The sequence below is a fragment of the Plodia interpunctella genome, chromosome 12 (genome assembly GCF_027563975.2).
Source record: "Plodia interpunctella isolate USDA-ARS_2022_Savannah chromosome 12, ilPloInte3.2, whole genome shotgun sequence".
Lineage (NCBI taxonomy): Eukaryota > Metazoa > Arthropoda > Insecta > Lepidoptera > Pyralidae > Plodia > Plodia interpunctella.
This window is the reverse complement of record NC_071305.1, coordinates 8,273,515-8,289,012: the sequence shown is the minus strand read 5'-3', so window position 1 is coordinate 8,289,012 and position 15,498 is coordinate 8,273,515. Positions and strand designations below refer to the sequence as shown.

The following is a 15,498-nucleotide window of genomic DNA, read 5'->3' as shown; positions in this document are numbered from 1 at the left end:
CATATATCACATCTTCGTTTGAAATTGGCCCTAAGACCACACGATCGTCAAACTATCCAAGCCAATTTACAGGCTGACGTCAAGTTTTCGGGTACTTTTTAAAATCACATATGCTACTATATAATTTGTGAACTTTTATGAAACCAAAAACGAATCTCTACCATGGTTTATAAAAGAGTTACGAGCTTTCAGTTCTCCACTTTTTGACATTTTTGACACTCAATCTTTCAACAACTTTATTTTTCTCCACAAACGGGTCTATATCTGCGCAGAGGGGTACTCCGGAACCGATCCTGGAATTTTCTGAACGATATGACTGTCGTATGATTGATTCTTCACACGGATCCTTTGTAGATAGTTTAGCAGCTGTGCGCTTATAATATCTTCCGACTTCGGCTTGTACATCGAAATTATCTTGAGGCACATAGTTGTCCCTTGTTTCTGTTCGAAATGACCTGTAAAATCAACAAAAAAAAAATGTTTTTTTGGCCGTTCTTTTCACGACAATATCAATTAGCCTTTAAAGACGATTATTCACAGCACACTAGCGCCGGCGCTGGCGCCACTGCACATTTTAATTTCTTTTATCTCTTAGCGAAAATATCAAAAATATTTTAACCGATTATGCCACCCTACGTATGGGTTTTATGCAGCTAGTTTAAATATAATTTTAAACTTATATGATTGAACAAATATTTTACCCGGGTACCCATTGCAGCTGGTTGTGTGTCCTTATTTCCCTGAAGTCTTGTTTGAACTTTTCTCTGTCGTACATCGATTTGGGTCGACGTGGTGGCAAATTCCAGTTTTCAATCTTTGGTTTGGCTGACCACGCCTTTGAATATAAAAAACAAGATCAGAGTAGAGTTATAACTAAAACTATAAGAACTTAATAGTTTGATGATAAAAACAAATTAAGTAAGTGGATAGTTTCGTTTGTCTATCCCGAATTGGTAATTTATAAATTAATACTTAATTATCAATATCACTTTACATATTCGTAGATACACAATTAATTAATATTAATAATTTCAAAATATACCAAAAAATACTTTCAAAAAACCTTTATCGCATTCGGCCAGAATTTTCATTTATTTATATATTACAAGTGTTTCTTCTAAGCATGCAAGCCTTAATATGAATTTAGTCAGATATTTACTCAGACATAATCGCATATTTATCTCTTTTGGGGTAGACAAGCTTAGAGCGAAACTCGAAGGCCTCGGTTAGCATGGTCGTATTGTTGGAATTGAGATTACTTAAATAGTGACAGGTCTTTGAGAAGAATCTAAAATTTACACAGATATAAGAACTTATATTTATATATCTGTGAAAATGTATAGCCATTTTTCGCGCAGATGTCGCACTAAGTGTTGTTCTTTCAGTCCCAGACCAGCATGATCTAATGGCATGGAATTAGTAGGTACTCCGTGGACTACCTATTAAATCCATGGGAATAGGTCAGTAAGTATTGCTGGATTTTTTTGTTGATCTATGGTTATAATCATAGATCTACAAAAATACATTGCATAACTCAAAAGCCTCATATTCATATTCTTACCCAAGGAGTATTCGCCAAAGTATAATAAGTTACGATGTCCCTCGACGCAGACTGTCTACTGAGTTGATCAGCGGTGAAGGGTCTGTGATGAAGACGGCTGGTGGTCAGGTAGGGGTCCAGGTACTTCTGGAATCCATCGTGGGTCGTGTCCAGAGGTTCTAGCTCTTTGTGGAAGCTAGGGGGTACGTGTTCCTTGAGAAGTAAGAAATCAATTTAAGCCAATATCAGAGTATTTTTCGTTGCGAAAATTTGCTATGTTTGTGAAATCTTAAAATATTATATCCATGTTCCTTTTCCATTTATAAGTAATATTAATATAAGTAGAATGTCTAATACTTTCTTTCACGCCAAATGTTCAGCGTAATTTTACCAAATTCCAATTTTGATATAGTTTTTTTGGTAAGTAGCTGGTAACAAAAAAATAAAAGATTTACATATTTTTTTCTTGTTACCTGACCAGGCAAATTGGCTGGATGTTTGAATTGGTCTTTATCTGTGACCAGTCGCGGTGGTGTGATAGGCTCGATGTAAGCACTTCGCATCTCTGTGCTGCCATGCGCTGAGCATTGTGGTGGTCGGTCTTCGAGCTAATCAGACAGTTCGATTTTGAGAACGATTCGAATTACAAATTCAAAATAATAAAATAACAATAAAGAAACATTTAGGTAAATACTTTTCATAAAAAATGCCCTTATAAACTAGTCAATTGTTACAACTATTCGAATAACAATTAAGTGAACATAATACAAGAAGAATTTATTACAAGAAACGTGAAATCAAAAGACCAGTTAAATCGGGATTTGGCAATAATAAGATAAAAAGGGCTAAAACAAACAGAGGGCGAAGTGCGGGTTTGCATTGTGATTGGTTCGCTGTGTCTCATTTCGAATCGATTCGATGGTGAGAAGTGAAATGCTAACCCGCACCGGTAATAAAAAACTAGGAAAATCAGAAGAAATTGCAATGCCAAATGCATTGCTAGTTTTTAATGTGACCTCTTATTTATATTCCATTCGAGAGATTTCTCAATCTCTCTTTTTCTATTTTATACTAAAGAGCCTCTCTCATTGCCTAGACCTCACACAGGTGTTCACCGCGGACGCGGCCTACTATGTGTCACACGCGCGTTGTTTACTTTGAGGCCTCTCTCTGAGGATCTTTTGCCACAGTACCCTGGAATTACACTACCTCTATCGCCCCACAAACCGGAACAAAAACAATATTGGTTTATTCATTACTACTTACTTTTCTAGGAGGCGGGTATATGTACCGGTTATCGTTACACGAGGTATGCTTGTTGTGTCTTCTGGTGTCTGGTGGTTTGTACCCGAAATGTTGTGTCGTCTGAGACTGGGTCAGCTCTTTCGTCACGTTGTAATCTCTCAGGTACTCTCGAAGCTCTTCTATTGGCTCTCTCTAATAATTATTTAAAAAAAACATAATTATACCTACTAGTCCTACACCTATACCTACTATTAGGTAGCAGTGGCTTGATGTAGGCTGATAATTATGACGATACCTTTGTCCTTTACCTTTGGCCAGTGGGACGGAATAGCTTAAAAATATAAACAGCTTTTTTCCAAAATTGATTTCCCATGAGACTGAGGAGTAGACAAGACAACGGTCTTTTATTTTTCAAATTTAAATAAAGTAATAAGTAACAATTTCTTTTTTCATGGACATAATTAAAATCATCTTGACCTAATCCTGTATAATGTCTGAGCTTGTATCGTTGCATTGCACTAAATAGGTACATATAATAGCTAGCATTCTTACAGGAGTTTTTATGATCTCCGGAGGTAGCTTCCATGTCCTCGCCATAGTTTCACTAGATATATTCGTGTTGGGGAATTTCCTGATCGGGTATTCCAACTTCACTGGGTCCCACTGAGGGGCATCGTGTTTTTTAGGATACACTGTTTGCATTTTCTAATTACTTTTTTTGAAACTACAACTGAGAGCACCGAAAAATTTTGCGCAACTTTTTATGCCACAAAAATTAATATTTTTTAAGAGTATGAGATGATATTAAAAAAGGAATAATATATTTTTTAAAATATCTTTTTGTCGATATTAATCATAAAATTGATAAAGTGATAAAGTGTTTATTACTTGATATAAGCTATTGGTGTGTGTTACAAACTCGGATATTGATCTAATAAAATAACTAAACATATGTGTGAACTTTAATATGGCAGGGTTTAGTTAAATCAATAGTGTTACTATGGAAAACATAACACTATTAGTAAATGGTAAAAATCAAATTAGAGCACAAGGCACACAACTTTCCTTTTTAAGTTTATTTTATTTTTATTTATATCGAGCCATCAGATGTCCCACTGCTAGGCACGGGGTTACGTCCATTCTTTCCATTAAGTAATATATATTATTGTCGCACCCAAAAATTATATCAAGTATGGTTTAGCAATAACTAAGAAGATTCGACTCATAAAGAAGAAGAAGTAAATAATGTTCTTTGTAATATTCGAAATAAGTAATTAAGTAAGGTTTTTCAGGCATGTCGCCAGTTACACAAATATTTGTGTAACTGGCGACATGCCTGAAAAACTGCAGATGCAATTTCTACATAAGTGACGTCACACAATGATGATAAAATACTTAGAAAATATCTTTCATATACCTACCTACATATAGGTCCATGACGAAATCTATGGAGAAAATGAATTGATGAATGAAGCAATGAATTTTAGATACCTTCAAGGATAAAACAAGGATTAAAATCAAAATCAGTTTTTTAGTTTGGTAAAAATTCGTTTACTTCCTCACAAATGACTGAAAATGTTATCAAAACACAATATACGTGTTATAACTAACGTTAAAATACAGGGTGTAGTAAATACATATCAGTAATAATAATAACGATAGTTTTGGTATGTCCATCGATAGTAGCTTGGATATTCATCGATAAAATTAATTAATCGATGCATCGACTTAAGTTGAGTGATTCTCAAAGTCAACAAGAGATGGCGTTCATTATTCAACACTATCTATCAAATGGCTGCCTTCATTCAGATATAATGATATCCTTATTAAAATGATACTGATGCACGTTTCTAAACCATAACATATATGTGGTTTTGAATAGGCAGTTTTGTTAACGTGACAGTGGTGAACCAATTTTATCGAATAATGTAAGAAAACTTTTGTAAATTAATTAACTTATTTTGAATTTTAAAAAAATGTTGATATAAAAGCTTCTAAGTGTTTTTGATGAGGATAATATTTGCAAATTTAAAAGTGAGGTATATATTTTTTAGAATATAATTTAGACTTTGAGTATTTTATTAGGTAATAAGAATTAGAATATATTTTACAGAATATTAATTAAAAGATTTAAATACTATTTGTGTTGTACTTACATAGTGATGTACTTAGCAATTTAGTCGTAAATTAAAATGTTCTTAAATTCAACAATTATTTAAAGTTAAAAATATTTTATTTTAATTTCAAAGATAAAATATTAGAAAAGTAAAAAAAGTTTAAAATTAATTGATTCACCACAAAATCACGTCTTGATAAATATTCCCTTAAAATTACATATAAATAAATTATATTAAGAGACGCCTCTACGAATATACAAAATCAATACAAATCCTTATATTACTAATACAAATTACATCACAGTTCATAAACAAGTTATAAAGAATTACAATACAGATACTTCAAAAGTAAAATTCAAATTTGATACTTAGAAACTTTATTGTTTATATTACTTTTTTAATTTTGAAAAAAGTTTTTCGTTACAAGATACTAAAATAACTTGACGGATAATAAATATTTTTACACTTTGTCTAGTTTTCTTGTCTCGTATAAAAAATAAATTGCAATCATCGATTTATTTAAAATATAAAATCAATATTTTTCTCTGGTAAGTTATCTTGGTTTAACAAGTTATTTTAGTAAATTTAACAAAAACTCGTTTTTAGAAAATACTTAAAATGTAAAACTAAAAACAACAATTTGGTGATTTTGCTCCGTGCACTTACTGAAATTTAGGAACATATACATAGGTACACTTGAAGCTAAACTACCTTTTTAAGGTAGTTAATTAAGTGTTCCACTGATAAATCTATTAAAAAAAAAACAAAAAAAAAAAAACTAAAATAACTCACACAAAACCTCCAATTAAAAGCACACGTTTTACAAATGTACAAAATGGCTGAGACGCCTATTCAATTCAGTCGGATTATACAAAAAAATTACGCACTACGTAATGAGTAAAAAAGCTACTTTAAAAACATTAGGCTCGAGATGAATAGTTTAAGAAAATACTGTCTATTAGCGATGTACTTAGGAATAGAGTAAGCTTATGAAAACGACAGCATACACTAATCAGTTGGGTTATATCTTAGAAAATATAACTCTATTGTTTAAGGGTAAAAATATACTTTCGCTGCAGTGTTAATACCACCTTTCTTAATAGATATTCATAATGAGCATATTGACAACCTTTCGCTTGTTATTAAATACTTCGTAGCTAGTAATGAACACGACACAATTAATTCAAAATTATGACAGAAACTGAAATGGGGTTACGCCGGGTTTACGTCGGGTTTATGCTCGGGTAAAATACATTTTCATAGGATCTAGGAGGAAAGATCTGTTGTATTGTAGGGGACGTTGTGAGTTAGTGCATAATTAATGTAATTTATTAAATGGTCGTTTAAAATCAATTTTTTTGTTCAGATCAATAGGAAAATTTCTTTCTTTCTTGCATTAACATTTCTTGCTTGAAGTCATTATGATAGATGAAACCAAGACAAAGTGCCCGTGGTACACATTCAAAATATTAATTTGTGATCTCAACCACGAAAATAATTGTGTCGTGTTCCGAAAAGAGATTTCCACCGCCATTTTGTTATACTAAGTTCAATTTTTACGGGTAAGACAATAATGCTTGCTGTGGCCAAGCGATTTTAGCATCTATCCTCTTGTAAGCAAGGATGAAGTTCTGGCCACTCTTCTCTGACATCACTTCTTGCGGGCAATCGTTTTCGTTCAACATTGTTTCTGGAGCAAAATGAAAAATAATATGAGTCATAAATCAAAAATAATAAAAAATGTACATTTTTATATTAAAAATTAAATTGTATTTAAATTACTAATTAATAATATCAGAAGGTAGGAAGGCTAGTCTCATGCGTGATATGTAACTCTGAAATTAACGAAGATAAATTTTATTTCAGTCTTAGTTGGTCCAACAAATAATACTTCTGTATCTACCTATAAAATAATTTACACTAATTCTGTCCTATATTCGGGTAACACGGAATAGTAATCTAAAGTAAATTGAAATGACTCATTACACGCGCCGCCATAATCACTAACCTAATAAGAATCGTGTTATATGTGTGTGTGTCTTATTAATACTTATACAATAAGCACGTGAATGAAGTTGAGGTCAACTATAGATAATTATACATTCACTGAGATATGTCCTGGCGTAAAAACGCTCCGATTTAAATCTATTCTATTCTAGTTACAACATACACAGACATACATAAGTATAGGCGCGAGATGGCGCTGCGTTGTAAACATAGGCTCTGTGATAAATAAACTTTTAAAATTTCCAAAGTAAATATTAAGATCTCGAAGTGACTAAATTGGGATCTATGGACTGTGATTCTCATGTGGTAGTGTTTGTGACTGAAAATAACAGTGAAATTCTAATAAACAAAGGACAAAATTACTTGTGCTTATAAAAAAGCTATTTCACAAATTACGTGCAAATAAACAATCAACAAGACTGTGAAGTGATTACATAAACAAAGTTATTAATAAACTTTACACATAATGTGAATATTATTTGTAAATAGTGAAATTTAACAAAAGTGATACAAAATCTCTTTGTTCTCCAATGGTCCAATCAATTCAAACCTGTATGAGTCATTATTTAACGATCTTACTTATAAAGTTCGTAAAGAAGTACGCAATTTGCCAATGTTACTAAGGATCTAATTGGCCGAGCGGTTAAGGCAAGCGGTTCAGACTCGGAGAGCACCGGTTCGATCCCCATCAGCATCCGCAAGTTTTTTTTTTTTTTTTTGAAATTTAAATTTGAGATTCGTCATCACCACGGGCGAAAACAAAATTGAAGACGGAAGATAATAAAAGCGTAGCTGCACTGACATCGATATTCTATTTATTAAAATTATTAGTTTGGCTACTGGACAAGAGATGGCGCCATCTGTCACAAATAATGTATGTGAAAAATGTAAAAGGGAGATAGAGAGTAAATATTTTTTAACCTGCACCGTATGTAAAAAGCATTTTGACCTAGAATGTACCGGAACAGAGAAACGTTTTTTCTCAACTATGACTTGCGAGCATAAAAAAACATGGCGATGCATGTTTTGTTTATCCAGTATGCAGCGTTCATCTTCTCCTAAACTTCAAGATAACATTACACTTAGAGCAAATCGCAAGGCAAATATACAGTTGCAAAATTCATTCGAAGTACTCTCTGACACGATATCTGAGGAGGATGAAGAATATGCTTCATTTTGTGAAGAAAATGTGACTAAAAACTGTCCTAAATGTGATACTAATAAATCTTGTGAGACAAATGAATTAAGAAATATAATAAGCGCTTTAGAAAACCAACTGAAGCTGTCAAAAACTAAAATAGATTACCTGGAATCGGAAAATAAATCATTAAAAGATCTGCTCTCTAGGAACAATAACAAGTCGGTGTTAAGACAATCTTATGCAGGATGTCCCCCGAAGTCAGATAACAAGAAACAAACTCTGAACACAAAACCACTTGATTCCTCAACATCAACTTCTCAAATTATCGAACAAGATAAATATTTTAACCAGCCGAAACAATCAAGAAAATCTCAAAAGCATAAATTACTCGTCATAAGCTCGAATAATAAGCATAAAATTTTATCATATATAAGAAATGAGGAGCAATTTGAAAAATATGAATGTTGTCATTTCATTAAAACTCGCAGAGGAATAAAAGACCTATTACAAGATATAGACAGTAAATTGCAATCATATACCAAAATGGATCACTGTGTTATTCTCATTGGAGATGCAGATTTCAAGTACTCTCAAAATTACGAAAACTTAGTAAACTACATCAGAACAAAGCTGGAAAATATAAGGCACACTAACATCACTATTGCCTGTCCTACCTATATATGTGGGGCACCCGTTTTCAACAGTCGAGCTGAAGCTTTTACAACCCTGTTACAGGCAGACATAGAAGAACATCAGTATGCTTATTTTCACGATTCTAATGAAAAACTGACTTTCAATATGTTTTCAGATTATTCAGGACAATTGTTAAATTCAGGAATGAAGTGTTTATTGTATAATATTGCTCAACTCTTAAATGTTGTTAATTATAAATACAGCTCTGAACAGATGCCTATTGTATCACAACAGCCGGAAATAGAAAATTCGACTGACTCTTATTTTGTACCGAATCCACAACAGCCAAGTACCTCATCTCTAAATAAAAATAAATCCAAGTTTTTTCGATCCTCATTGTAGCAAAAAACACGTAACACTATTGCATCAAAATATAGCTGGTTTCTTTAAAAAAAAAGATAATCTTGAAATAATTTTGCATGATTTTACAAATCAAAATAAAATTATTGATATTTTATGTTTAACTGAAACTTTTATAAAATCAGGAAGCGAAAAAAATATGTTTCTCAAAGACTTAATATTGGCAAACTGGTATTCAAGAGAATTTCAAAAAAGAGGTGGGGTTAGTATATTTTGCAAAAAATACCTAAACTTTAATACGTTGGACTTTATAAAAGATTTTTGTATCCCAACATCATTTGAGGCATGTGGCATAGAGATACTGTCGATCAATTGTATAATAATTTGTATATACAGAACGCCCAATAGTAATCCAACCATATTTATAAATAATTTAGAATCACTTTTGACCAAACTACGAAAAAAACATAACAAAAATATAATTATAACAGGCGATTTTAATATTGATTATTTAAAGGAAAGTAAAGAGTTAAAAGAATTAAAGAGAATAGCTCTTAATTATAATTTAATAATACACGTAAAAAAACCAACGCGACTACAATCTTGTTTAGATCAGATATTGAGTAATTGCCCCGAAGCGACTTGTGAGGTTATTAACCTTTGTCTCTCCGATCATAATACAGGACAACTACTCCGATTTCCTATAACCGATGTAAAGGTTCCTCCCAAGCAATACTACATTAAAAAAAGAGACTTCAATGATGAAAACATAATAAAGTTTTATAACTATTTAAAAAGTCTATCTTGGTCAGAAGTTTATGCTATAAATGACACAAACACAGCTTTTAATGTATTTCACGATCTGTTTACTCTCTTATATGATCAGTGCTTTCCTTTGTTACGGATAAAAAAAACAAATTTATCAAAGGGACCAAAGTGGATTACTAAGGGCATTAGGTTATCTTCAATTAAAAAACGAAAACTTAGATACCAATACTATGTTAACAAAAACCAAGATTTAAAAGCGCGTTACAATAAATATAATACAATTTTTAAAAAGTGTATAAAAGCTTCACAGAAATTAAGTAATAAACGACTGTTAAGTAATGCAAAGAATGTGTGTCAAGCTTCTTGGAAATTAATAAAAAAGGAATCAAATAATATCTGTAAGACCACTTCAAACATAGACAAAATCGTTTACAATGGACAACTTATCAGTGATACTAATGACATTGTAAATATATTTAATAATTACTATACATTAATAAATAATGACAATTCTAATAATGACAATTCTAATAATGACAATTCTGATAATGACAATAACAATAACTACAATAATGACAAAGAAACAGCACAATGTAAAATTAATCGTAATCATAACAGTATGTTTTTAATACCCATTGACAGCTACGAAATACAGAAAATTATCTTATCATTAAACAATACCCCATCAGCTGGCTATGATGACATTACAACAAATATATTAAAGAATTGTGCTCCTATTATTGCACCAGTACTTAGCCACATAGTAAATTTATCTTTTTCTGAAGGAGTATTTCCGGATCGTTTAAAGGTGTCTATTATAAAGCCTATTTTCAAAAAAGGTGACAAAAATTATATTGAAAATTATAGACAAATTGCTTTAATTTCTATTTTTTCAAAGGTATTTGAAAGGGCAATGCACATCCGTATATCATCCTTCCTTGACAGAAATAATATATTATGTCCAGAGCAAAACGGTTTCCAAAAGGGCAAATCAACTACTTTAGCAGCATTTAATCTAATAAATAAAGTAACGGAAAACATAAATATAAGAAACCCTACCGCTGTTACGCTATTTGACATGTCGAAAGCTTTCGACCTAGTCTGTCATGAAATACTTCTGAGCAAATGTGAGATCAATGGTATTCGGGGAAAACCACTAGATTGGCTGAGATCTTATTTATCAGGACGAATTCAGTATGTAGAAATTACAAAAATTGATGAAAATAACGAAGAAATTCGGTATAAATCACAAAACCAAATTAATAAACAAGGCGTGCCGCAGGGTAGTATACTAGGGCCACTACTCTTTCTAATCTATATTAACGATCTGCCTAACGTGACAGAACATGAATGCTCGCTGTTCGCAGATGATGTGGCTTTAGTAGTATCGTGCTCTAATAAAGAATCTTATAATAAGGACATAAACGAAGCTATATCAGACATTGCGAAATGGCTGAAAGCTAATAATCTTAAGGTTAATACATCTAAAACGAAGTATCTGCAATTCCATAATAGAGGTGGTAAAGGACAAACTTTAACTTTGACTATTAATAATGAAGCAATTGACGAAGTAGATCATGCAGTATTTCTCGGGATAACTATGGACAAGTGTTGTACATGGAAACAGCACATAGATAAAATTTGCTTAAAATTAAATCGTTTTGTGTATGTCTTAAGACGTCTTACTATGATAACTGACCAAAAAACAGCACTGCATGCCTACCACGGATATGTTGCTTCCAATCTACGATATGGAATTCTGTTGTGGGGTAATTCGGTAGATATACAGAGGCTCTTTCTTATCCAGAAGAAGTGTGTTAGAGCAATTTGTAACGTTCCTCCTCTCACCAGTTGCAAAACACTCTTTAAAGAACTTAAACTTCTGACTCTTTCTGGCCTATATATCTATGAAACTTGCGTCTTTGTTAAAAACAATATGCACCTGTTCAGGAAACGAGGCGATCATTGTAATAATAACTGCAGATATCCGAACCGCTTATTGTTGCCCGCTAGTAGATCTATGATATGTTCTAGAGGTTGTTATGCTATGTGTGCTAAAATATACAATAACGTTCCTGATGAACTTAAAGAACTACCTCTAAGATTGTTTAAAAGAAAATTCCAGGATTGGCTAATAGAAAAAAGTTTTTATAACATTAATGAATTCCTAGAACCAAATTACAATTAGTCATTCAATTTATTCAAATAATATAATTTAATTTTGCTGTTTGTATTGATTATTGACATTTATATATATATTTTTTTTTTGTTTGACATATGTTACGCTTAGACATCAGTTCTACATCCTGAAAAATTAAAATCATATTTAAATTGACTTTGTAATTGTAAGTAATAACTTTGACTCATGTAATGCATATAAATAATTTTACTTTTTGCATGCCAGAAACGGCTAAGTGTGCGAACTAAAATTTATGTATTTCACCTCATGTACCACATTTAAGCAAATAAATTTCATTTCATTTCATTTCATTTATAAAAAAGGTAATTTTGTTGGATTTGTTATACATGTCACAAATGCTTTATAACTTATTTTTGAAAATAATAATGAGATGAAAAAATTCTGGAATCGAGCGTGAATAAAACCCGCGCCCCTGTCTATCCGGGACAGTGCTATTGCACAGATTGATAGACAATTTGTCCCAAAATGCAAAAATTTGTTCATTCTGCATAACATGTTAAGTTACCTTGACCGTCATGTAACGCGAACAGCGCGTAGTCCTGTGGGTTAGTTATAGCTGCTGCGTGTGCTAGCGCTCTGCAGAGGTCTCTAGCTCTTGCCCCGGGCCTGCACGGGAGCGCCACTCGTCTGATAGAGCCCCGGCATTCATCGGGCAAGGCTACGCGGACGACGGCAACACCGCCACTGCAACCCTCGAGGGAACCACGACGCCACTGCTATCAAGTTTTAAAAAATAAGGTTTTTTGCCGTAGAGTTTCATCATTAGATGAGTTTTGTTACATATTCTTGCAACGAATGCTTCCATTAAAAAATATATCTGCAAATTATGTTGAACAGGTTTGAAGTGTTAGGCTCTTCTATGAGAACATTTGGCGATTTATTGAAAATATGTTAAGAACGACGTGAATCATATCCTTAGCTAGCCTCAAACGCATATATTTGGCAATAGATTCGTTTACAGCGACACAACAAAACACCACACTGTGACACTACCAACAACTACTACACAACATCTTGCTAACTCATATGCCTAGTCAACTCATTGTCAATATTTTTTATAAAAAAGAAATTCAAATATTTAATGATGTTTGTACTATGTTTACATCAGCTACTTAGTAAGGTATCTGTACTTTGCTCTCAATATACATTGGAGAGCTAAATAATAATAAATACCTAGATACTTACAGGAGTAGAACTGTCCGGTTCAGGGTCGGGCGCCAGTCTCTTCAAAACAGCCACAGCGGAGAACAGCGCGGTGAGATAGTACCCCCCCTCCCCTGCCAGCACGGCTGCGGGGAGGAGGCCGGCCATCAGCTCCGCCTCCAGCTCCGCGCAGACCAGTCTACACCGTGCGACTGTCCACGCGAGGACTGGAAGGAGGTCGTCGGCACCAAGTGCTCTCTCGCCCCGGATCTGTGTTGGTATTATAGATTTATTGTTATGTGTTCAGGGATATTGAAATCACTCAGTCTACGTTAACTCAGCAATAGAGTGCAGCCTTATTGGAGGGGGGAAATAAGGTTAATTTTCAGTTACATGATCGGGATTGAGTTATAAACTCAGTTGTAAGTAATGCTGAATATAGTAGAATGATGATGTCCGATCGATTTCGGTCATGGCGACAACTTCAAAGATTTTGAACTCGCTGCTATAGATAACAGAATATTGTGTATGTGGAAGAGCTAAAATAGCTAAAATTTTATTCTAGTGTAGTCAAATATTGCCCAATGCCAAGAAAACACTGCAGTCCACATACAAACAAAAATATAAAACAACATGAAAAATACAAACAACTTACAGCATTAAACATAACAGATATGGCCGCTAGAAGATTCTCGAGTTTGTCCAGCGGCGAGTCGGCTTCTTGCATCTTCAGGAAATGCTTTGAGATCACAGCCAACACCGCCGCGGATGGGATCTTTGTTGTTTCCTGCGAAAAGAGAGAAAACAGTTTCATTTTCCGTCCGTTTATTTCCAACTACATATGGGATCCAATAATTCAAAAGACGGAAAATAAAACTAATGAGGATGTACTAGAACTAAACAACAAAAGAACATTACACAAAGCATAAGATATTTCTGTTATGTTGGGTAACGTTGTTTTTGTTTCAAGAAGAGGAAAGATGTTGGGCCACATAGGACAACTTTATGAAATACTAGCTGTACCTCAGGGCTTCGCTCCCGTGAGAATTTAGTGATAAAAAATACAATTACGTGGTGGTATTTTGCGTGAAAGAGGAACAAACATACATCCTCACAAAGTTTAGTTTGAAGAGGGAAGAAAAATACACCAAAGGATAAGGTAGAGGACCTCGATTATGTTCAGATTTACGAGGATAACAAAAATGATTTGGTGACACGAATTTTAATTTATTATGACAATAATTATGGTTTATGATGATGAGTTTACCTTAACACCAAGCTGCAAAGGCGTAGCGTGTTGGGCCCTCTCGATAGCAGAATGCAATCGCCTCACGTCGGACGCGTGCCAGCTCGCCAGCTGAGTATACAGCCGAGCTCTCAACGGGCGAACTACTAACCGATGCATCACGCCTTCTAAGATCGCGTCCAGGTTCAGGAATTCCGTTGGTTTTAACTGGAAAATAATTGTAGTTTAATTTAAAACTTGCCAAACGGACAAAAGTGAACAATGTGACCTACCTTCCAGTCGTATTGCTTATAGCAGAGGGTCACAGTCATTAAGAGGAATGAAACACATTTCTTGACGATTTAACGGAGTGGTTTACTATTGTCTGTTCCATTTCACACACTAGATGATAAGGTACGTACAGGTAAAAAAACTACGTACAGGTAGGTTCCCTCGCGATGTTTTCCTTCGCCGGAAGAAATTGGTGGTCGATAATAACTATACATGAGTCAGATTGTTGTACAAACCCACGTGGAACAAGTAGGATTCGAATTTAGGACATTACGGTTGACGGGCTTAACCATTGCACCACGACCGCTATTAATACAATCAATACAATAATAATTGACGACCTCGGTGGCGCACTGGTAAAGTACTTACTTGCCTCTGAACCGAGAGGTCCCGTGTTCGAACCCCCGTCGGGTCATGATGGAAAATGATCTTTTTCTGGTTGGCCCGGGCACAGATTAAATAATACCCCAGTAGCCCGGGTCTTGGATGTTTATCAACTTATATATGTATTTGTTATAAAATATATTATCGTTTAGTTAGTATCCCATAACAAAAGTCTCGAACTTACGTTGGGGCTAGCTCAAACTGTGTGATTTGTCTTATTTAAATAAATATTTATTTATTTATTTAATCGTATGTATTATTTAATCGTATGTAACAAGCTCTTACCTTAAGCCTCTCCTTCTCAACTTCCTTCTCAAACTCCCGCTCGCCGTGCTTCACGAGGTAGTTCTTCATGCCTGACATGAACTGCCTCATATTGCGCATCATCACCTGGAATGAAACACCTGGCTTAATCATCAGACCGTATATTATGTAGATGATCAA

At 33.8% G+C, this 15,498-nt stretch overlaps 2 protein-coding genes across 15 annotated transcripts in view; both read right to left on the bottom strand.

The window, feature by feature from the left end:
* Nucleotides 1-103: 103 nt before the first annotated feature.
* Nucleotides 104-3,487, bottom strand: LOC128674481 (uncharacterized). Its single transcript, XM_053753004.1, has 6 exons — nucleotides 3,338-3,487; nucleotides 2,807-2,977; nucleotides 2,014-2,148; nucleotides 1,562-1,753; nucleotides 702-835; nucleotides 104-455 (listed from the first exon to the last, which is right to left on the bottom strand). The coding sequence occupies exons 1-6, from the start codon at nucleotides 3,485-3,487 to the stop codon at nucleotides 179-181; spliced, it is 1,059 nt and encodes a 352-aa protein (XP_053608979.1). The 3' UTR covers nucleotides 104-178.
* Nucleotides 3,488-4,318: 831 nt separating this feature from the next.
* spri (sprint) overlaps nucleotides 4,319-15,498 on the bottom strand; it is a 212,301-nt gene continuing 201,121 nt past the window's right edge. For 13 of the 14 annotated variants that reach the window (XM_053752375.1, XM_053752376.1, XM_053752372.2 and 10 more), the window contains 6 exons: nucleotides 15,340-15,444; nucleotides 14,422-14,607; nucleotides 13,810-13,941; nucleotides 13,197-13,424; nucleotides 12,517-12,727; nucleotides 4,319-6,592 (listed from right to left, as the gene is read on the bottom strand). In XM_053752375.1, the coding sequence (XP_053608350.1) occupies nucleotides 6,459-6,592; nucleotides 12,517-12,727; nucleotides 13,197-13,424; nucleotides 13,810-13,941; nucleotides 14,422-14,607; nucleotides 15,340-15,444 (996 nt within the window). In that variant the 3' untranslated portion in view covers nucleotides 4,319-6,458. The remainder of the gene's footprint in view (nucleotides 6,593-12,516; nucleotides 12,728-13,196; nucleotides 13,425-13,809; nucleotides 13,942-14,421; nucleotides 14,608-15,339; nucleotides 15,445-15,498) is intronic. The other variant, XM_053752370.2, reaches the window with a different exon arrangement.